At 39.1% G+C, this 8,700-nt stretch overlaps 1 protein-coding gene across 1 annotated transcript in view; it reads left to right on the top strand.

Annotated features, from left to right (window-relative positions):
• LOC102845355 (D-tyrosyl-tRNA(Tyr) deacylase 1-like) overlaps positions 1–8,700 on the top strand; it is a 130,680-nt gene that overhangs the window by 8,637 nt on the left and 113,343 nt on the right. Inside the window, exon 3 of the mRNA XM_006895645.1 lies at positions 491–726. Within this exon, the coding sequence (XP_006895707.1) occupies positions 491–726 (236 nt within the window). The remainder of the gene's footprint in view (positions 1–490; positions 727–8,700) is intronic.

Genomic DNA, 8,700 nt, shown 5'->3' on the forward strand with positions numbered 1-8,700 from the left:
CCTTGGAGGCAAGGATTCTGAGGCTCCGTCTAACATACTTTGGACATGTTGTGAGGAGAGACCGGTCCTTAGAGAGGGACATCATGCTTGGGAAGGTGGAGGGACGGTGCAGGAGAGGAAGGCCCTCTGTGAGGTGGATTGATTCAGTGACTGGGACAATTGGGATGGGAGTGTCAGAGACAGTGCAATTGGCACAGGACAGTGCAGAGTTTAGGGCTGTTGTACATAGGGTCGCTATGAGTCGCAGGTGACTCGATGGCACATAACAACAACAAACAACATTCAGCTTGATGGCACCTAACAATAACAACATTATAAAGAACATAAGATATGGAGTAGTTAACTTGACCAAAGTTGGTCCTCCTGTATGTTCAAATAAGGAATGGGACCTGTCCTTACTTGACAAGATGCTAGTGTTCCTTTGGGAGTACAGGGTATACAAGGAGACTTTTCATTCTTCAGGAAGTCTTACTGCTGCTTTCTACTGCAGGGTCCGAAAGATTTTAAACCTTCGTGTGTTTGAGGATGAAAATGGGAAACACTGGTCGAAGAGTGTGATGGACAAACAGTATGAGGTGCTGTGTGTCAGCCAGTTCACCCTCCAGTGTGTCCTCAAGGGGAACAAGCCCGACTTCCACCTGGCCATGCCTGCAGAACATGCCGAGGGCTTCTATAATCGATTTCTGGAGCAGATGCGGAAGGCTTACAGGCCAGACCTCATCAAAGGTAGGCAGAGGGTGTGCTCAGGCCGTGGAGACCCAGACACCTCCAGGCAGGGAAGAGAGAATCTGCAATTGTGGCATCTACTTTGCTGAAAGTTTATATTTTAGGCTTATTTAAAGCAACATAATAGCTGCTCTTTCTTAATTTATTATTGTCTCTGATGCATGTCTTCTGAATATTCCTCATACTGTCTTATACCCTCCTACATTCTTTTGTTTTCAAGGTGGTTTTTTTTTGTTGTTGCAAATAACTTTTTAAAAAAATATGAGTGCTAGTTTGCAAATCATAATGAATTTTCATAACATCATTCATGGACATTTTGTTTTATAATGTTAATTAAAATAGATTAATTGCAATGTTTGATCAAACACTTATTGTGGGTATATATATTTTTTGTTCATAGGATTTTATTTTTTAATAAAATCTTTCATTTAATTGTGATTTTAATGAAAGTTTACAGAAAAGTTAGATTTTTTTCACTTATTGTTGCATCTCCCCTACCCCAGTTCACTTTTTAAAAAATATTCATTTGTTGTTGCACAGTTACCCACCCCACCACAAGTCGTCTTTGCAGTGTACTCTTATTCTGGGCAGTAGGCATACGTATAATGCCTAACCATGCATTCCTTTTAAATCGTTCTTTCCTTCATCTGTTCCAGGGTAATGTTCATTATCTATCCATTCTTCTCTTACTCTTCTCCGAACCCCTGCATGTGAGACCTGCTTGATAACACTGGTGTATATATTTTATACTTTCACCCAACTTGTCTATTTATTTTTGCTCCTCATTCTTTCTCTTCCAAACCCTGTCATCTCTCCAAGTTTTATTCTATCATTGTGTAAATAATTCCTCACCCTTTTATGCTGATAGTTTTAAACCTATTGCCCTTTTGTGACTTGACTTATGTCACTCACTATAATTTCATCCATGTTGTGCAGTGTTTCACAAATTCTTGATCGTTTTTAGTGATGCTCCATTGTGAGAATGTATCACAGTTTCTTTAGCCATTCATCTAGTTTCAAATTCTTGGTGTTAATAATAATACTACAGTAAATATGAGTATGCATTTTGAAATGTTTAGGACCTCTGAAGTATATCTGATAAAGTGGTGTCTCTCTTCTTCCTCATAATATCCACTAGAAATGGCAGTGTGATCCACAAATATAAGCCACATGTTATTTAAAAACGTTTAGTAACCCCACTGATAACACACAAGTAAAATGAATTTCAGTAGCATATTTAATTCAGTATATACAAAATATTAAATAGCTTGCCTCCAGAAACCCTATGAACCTGGAGAAAGGATGAAAGTCACGCAAGTGTCGAGGACTTTCAATCATAGGGTCACTATGAGTCACCTACAACTCGACAGCACTTAACAACAACAACAATAATATTTTTATAATTATTATTAAAGAATATTTTTATTCATTAGTTTTTCACTTTTTTAAAAAACTTTCAGAATTTAGTGTGTTATTTATGATTGACAGCACATTTCAATTTTAAGTGGACCACAACAAACTATGGCTAACTCTAAGAAAAATGGGAATCCCAGAACACTCAATCATGCTTATGTGAAATCTATACCTGGTCAAGGAGGCAGTAGTCAGAACAGAGCAAGGAAACACTGTATGGTTCAAAATTGGAAAGGGTGTATGCCAGGGATGTGCCCTATCTCCATATTTTAGCAATCTATATGCAGAATAGATTATCCAGTAGGCTGGGCTCTGTGAGTAGAAATGTGGCATCAGAATTGGATCAGGACTCATCAACAATCTGCATTATGTAGATGATACAACCCTGCTTGCTGAAACTGAGGAGGACCTGAAGCACTTGCTGCAGAAGGTCGAGGACTGCAGCCTTCAATATGGATTGAAGCTCAATATCAAGAAAACAAAGGTTGTCACCATTGGGCCGATTAGCAGCATCAAGATAGATGGTGAAGAGATTGAGATTGTTCACAGCTTTAGTTTGCTTGGCTCCACAATCAACACTCCTGTCATCAGCAGCCAGGAAATTAAAAGAGGGAAAGTCTGCTGTCAGAGACGTCTCCAGAGTACTGAAGAGCAACAGTATCAATCTGGAGACTATGGTGCACCTGATACAGGCTGTGGTCTTTATAATCACTTGCTGTACATCAGAGAGCTGGACAATGACTAGGGATGATAGAATGAGAATTGATGCCTTTGAGCTGTGGTGCTGGAGAAGAGTATTGAATATACCATGGACTAAGAGGATAGGTTTATCCTGGAGAGGGTGAAACCAGGCTGCTTCTTGGAGGCAAGGATTCTGAAGCTTCGTCTGACATACTTTGGACATGTTGAAGGAAGGACCAGTTCTTGTAGAGGGACATCATGCTTGGAACGGTGGAGGGACAGTGCAGGATAGGAAGACCCTCGACGAGATGGATTGATTCAGTGATTGGGGAAATGGGGTAGGTGTGTCAGAAGCCGTGATATTAGCACAGGGTTTAGAGTTGCTATGAGTCGCAGGTGACTCAATGGCACATAACAAAAACAACATGAGGTTAGTTGCAGTGATTCTACAACACACTTACTTGCAGGTCTTAATTTCCTAGTGCTGCTTTAAAGCCCAGTGGATGGTTTTGAAAAACAGAACTCTTTATTTCTGGTACCATGTCTGTGATGCCATCATGGTGTTGCTTCTTTGCACAATGCTGAGAATTTTTGTTTTCTTGATGTTAATATGTAATCTATTTTGAGGGCTTTGTCTTTGATTTTCTGCAGCAAGCAAGGTTGTATCATCTGCATAATGCAGATTGTTGATGAGTCTTCCTTTGATTCTGATACCACATTCTTCTTAATAGAATCAAGTTATTGAATGATTTGCTGAGCATACAGATTAACTACAAGAAAGGATGTGACCCTGATGCACACCCTTCCTGATACAGGATTCTAGAAGACATAATTATGCTCATACAAAACCAATACCTAGACCAAGAAGTTCTTGTCCGAGCAGAGCAAGGGTACCATTGGCTCTTGTTCATATAGGACTTTCTGAAATTTTCATTGTCAACCACTTTTTGATACAGTGATGTGGTGTATTCCTTCCATCTTCTTTTGATGCTTCCTGGATCATTCAAGATTTTGCCTGTAGCATCTCTCTGTATTGCAACTTGAGGCTTGAATTTTTCTTTCAAATTGAGAAATGCTTACTGATTTATTTCTTCTTTTTAATTTATTCTTCAACTCCTGTTCTTTTCACAGTCCATTATGATATTTTGTTTTTTTCAAACTGCCCTTGGAAATCCTGTTTATTTTTACTTTTGCATTTCTGTTTTGGCTTTTTCACACTCTTGTGCAATTTTCCAAGTCTTTTCTGACATCCAATTTGGTCTTTCTTCCTCTTCTGCTTCTGTAGTGATCTTTTGCTCTCCTGGCTCTCTGGTATTAGTTTTCATTGCTTCAAACTCGTTCTTGAGATAAATTTTAAATTCAGGTGAGATAAATGCAAGGTTCTATTTTGGTTCTAGTGGACAGACTTTAATTTTATTCGACTTCAGTTTGTATTTGCATACGATTAATTGATGGTCAACTGTTGATGTAAAAAACCCAAAACAAAACAGAAGGAGACTGCTCATCAATAACCTGCAGTATGTAGATGGCACAACCTTGCTTGTTGAAATTAAGGAAGACTTTAAGCACTTGGTGCAGAAGATCAAAGAGTACAGCCTTCAATATGGATGGCATCTCAAAATCAAGAAAACAGAAGATCCTCACCACCACACTAGTAGGCAACATCACAATAGATGGAGAAAACTGTCAGCAACTTCATCTTACTTGGATCCATAGTCTATCAGTCAGGAAATCTGGGGGATGTATTGCCCTGGAAAAGTTTGCAGTCAGGGACCTCTCCAAATTATTTAGGAGCCGTGATGTCTATTTGAGGATGAAGGTGTTTCTGATTCAGGCCATGATCTTTCCGATCACTTGCTATGCATCTGAGAGCTGTACATTGAGAGAGGATGACAGAAGAAGAATTGATGCCTTTGAGCTATGGTGTTGGAGAAGAGTATTGAGTATCCTATGGATTACCTAAAGACCAAAGATGTTTTGGAGAAGGTGTAGCCAGAGTGCTCCTTGGAGGCAAAGATGATAAAGCTTCATCTCTTATTCTAGCATGTTGCTAGAAGAGGCTGTTCCTTGGAGAGGGACATGACATCATGATTAGAAAGATGGAGGTTTGGTGAAAGGGAGGAAGACCCTCAACCAAATAGATTGACGTAGTAACTGCTGTAATGGGCTCTAGTGTGTCAAGAAGTGTGAGGATGGCAGAGGATAGGACAGGGTTCAGATCTGTTATTTATAGAGTTGTTATGAGTCATACTTGACCTGATGGCACCTAACACCAGCAATAACAGTTGATGGTCTGTTGTACACTCAGCACGTGGCCTGATTTTGACTGATGATATTGAGCTTCTCCAATGATTTTTTCCTCCCACAGATGTCGTCTATTTGATTCTTGTGCAGTGCATCAGGTTATCATTAATGACCAAAGAGATTAACTGTTAGATGCAAATAAAAACTGCAATGAGATATAATCTCATCCTAGCACCAATAGCAGAATTTGTAAAGACCATAAACAACCAATGCTGGTGACAATACGGAAAGATTGCAACCTCTTATAGTACTGATGGTGGTTGTTGTTACCTTCATATTGGAACCAACTCATATCTGACACTTTAGTGGGGTTTCAGAGGCTGCAAAGCACACAGGAGGAGATTGCCCACCTTTCTCCTTTGAGCAACCAGTAGGTTCAAACCTCTTGCCTTTGGCTTGGCAGTGCATCTCCTTAGCACAGGCCACCAGTGGGTGTAAAATTGTGGAACCATTATGAGAATTGATCTAAGGCTTCCTTAAAAGTTGAAATGAAATATTATTTGATCTTGCAATTCTACTACAAGTTTTATATCCTGAAGTAGCACAAGCTGTGACATGATCTATGAACATGTATTTATTGTAACATTCTTTACAGTACAAAGAAATTGAAACAACCCAAATGTCCATCAATAGTCAAATGATTAAAGAAACTAAGAAATATTCACACAAGTATTAGTCAACACAAAAAATGATAAGGTATTCAAGCAATACTACATGCATAGATGACTCTAAAGGAAGTTATGCTTAGTGACATAAATTAATCATAAAGGAACAATTTTAAGGTTTTCACTGACTTTGAGTCAGTTTCAGCTTACAGGGATCCTTTTTCAAGTTTACAAGGTTATATATTGCAGTAGGAGGCAACTATTCATCTGTCCTGAGGAGCTGCTGGTGGCTTTGAACTTCTAGAGACTGTCTCGCATACTTTAGGCATGTTGTCAGGCCTGGCCAGTTCCTTTGAAGGACATCATGTCCAGTAAAGTAGAGGTTTGATGAAGAAAAGGAAGACCTCAAGGAGTTGGATTGACCAGTGACTATAACAAAGTGTTTGAGCATAGCAGAAAATGTGAGAGAAAAATAGTTCTTTTCAGAAAGCCATGCTATGTGAAGCTAAGGAAAGATAAACACAGAAATATGTTTCATAGTTATCAGGAATAGGAAAGGTGGGAAAAGAGAGTAAAAATTAATAAGTAGATAAGTAGTTAGGTGAAGGGAAAGCCAATATACAATAAAGGGTTGAACAGACATTGCGGTTAATAAATCACATTGCTCATTGCTGTCAGCTTGGTTCATCCAGCAGGTTTTCAGAAGCCACCAGCTGCTTCACGGGAAAATGATGGGCAGTCTCCTCCTGTGCCTCTAAAACCCACCAGAGGATCAGCTGTGGGTCACTTCCAACACTACAGTACACAACAACAGCAGCAAATTGCCCGGTAGGACATTGCTCAGTTTTCTCCCTCAGAGCAGCTGATGGAATTTGAATCACTTGCCTTTAGATTGGCAACACAGCTTTTTACCCACTAGGCCACCAGAGCTGCCTGGTGAAATTGGAAAAAAACCAATATGATTTATAGACTTTCACTCATAAAATAAAAAAGGGAAAAAAAGTTTTGATAAACAGTTTAAGAAATATTGCATAGTATGTATGAATTGAGAGGGCATTATGCTACATGAAGTAGTTCACTCACAAAAAGATAAATATTGTATAAGGTTTAAACGCAGACTAATATTTGGGTATTTATCCAGGACATAAGGAGGAAGAGAGGAGTAAAAATTAATAAATAAATAATAAGGAGCTCTGGTGGCCTAGTGTCTGAAGGCACGCAGCTCGAATCCACCAGTTGCTCCGTGAAAAGATGGACAACCTCTTCCCATGCAATTAACTGCCTAAAGAAAAATAATAAATAGATAATAAACATTTATTATGATGAGTGAAGAGGAATACATTATACAATATGTGGATAATCAGATATTGTGGGTATTGTAATTGGGTTATAAAACATAATGTGTTGAGTAATTGAATGAAAAGCAAGTATGTTTTTTGAACTTCCTTTCAAATCACAATTTAAAAAAAAGTTAAAAAAAAATCTCAGCTTAAAGTCTAAGAAGTTCTTAACCCAAACCATGGTATTTTCAGTTTTTTCATATGTGTATGACTTTAGAATTGTGACTTTATTACCAGAAGAATGTCTGTTTGTCTTTTTATGTACTGTGGAAAGGCTGTGTGGATCATAACAAATTATGGCTGAAAAGAATGAGAATCTCAGAATATTTAATTGTGCTCATGTAAAACTTAATACCTAGATCAAGATACTGTTGTTCAAACAGAGCAAGGATACACTGTTGTAATGTGCCATTGAGTCACCTGCAACTCATAGGTGCCCTATGTACAGCAGCCCTAAAACCTGCTCTATCCTGTGCCAATCTTATTGTCTCTGACACACCTACCCCCATTACACCAGTCACTGAATCAGTCTGTCTCATCAAGGGTCTTCCTCTCCTGTGCTGTCCCTCCACCCTCCCAAGCATGATGTCCCTCTCCAAGAACTGGTCTCACCTTGCACCGTGTCCAAAATATGTCAGACGAAGCTTCAGAATCCTTGCCTCCATGTAGCAGCCTGGTCTCACCCTTTCTAGGACAAACCTGTCTGTTCTCCTAGCAGTTCATGGTATATTCAGTACTCTTCTCCAGCACCACAGCTCAAAGGCATCAATTCTCATTCTATCATCCCCTTTTGTTGTCTAGTGTTCTGATGCATAGAAAACAATTGCAAAGAGTATGGCCTGGACTGACATTGTTGTTCTAGTACTCGAAGAGGTCTCTGACAGCAGACTTTCCCCAGTACAATTCGTCTTTTAATTTCCTGGCTGCTAGTACAAGAATGTTAATTGTGGAGCCAAGCAAATTCAAGCTATTAACAATCTCAATCTCTTCACCATCTCTTATGATGCTGCCAATCGGCCCAGTGGTGAGAATCTTTGTTTTCTTGATGTTGAGCTTCAATCCATATTGAGGGAAACACTATACAGTTTATAGGAAAGGTAAACATAAGGATTTTATTCTTTCTCCATACCTGTTCAGTCTGTATGCTGAGCAAATAATTCAAGAACCTGGACTCTGTGAAGAAGAATGTGTCATTAGACAAGCTGTGTTATGTAGATAACACAACCTTTCTTATTGAGAGTAAGGAGGACTTAAAGTGTTTTGCCGCAGATGATCAAAGACTATATTAGCCCTTCAATATGAATTATACCTCAACATTGAGAAAACAAAAATTCTCACCACTGGACCAGTAGGCAGCATTATGACAGAAGGAGAAAAGATTGAAACTGTCAATGACTTCATCTTCCTTAGATCCACAATCAGCATCCTTGATACCAGCAGTCAGGAGATCAGGAGACATATTGTACTGGGAAAGTATGTAGTCAGGGACATCTCCAAATTATTGAGAGACAATGTTGTTGTTGTTGTTATGTGCCGTCGAGTCGCTTGCAACTCATAGCGACTCTATGTACAACAGCCCTAAACTCCGCTCTGTCCTGTGCCAATCGCACTGTCTCTGACACTCCCATCCC

The sequence above is a fragment of the Elephantulus edwardii genome, unplaced genomic scaffold (assembly GCF_000299155.1).
Source record: "Elephantulus edwardii isolate Elephantulus edwardi_28Jun2011 unplaced genomic scaffold, EleEdw1.0 scaffold00172, whole genome shotgun sequence".
Taxonomy (NCBI): domain Eukaryota; kingdom Metazoa; phylum Chordata; class Mammalia; order Macroscelidea; family Macroscelididae; genus Elephantulus; species Elephantulus edwardii.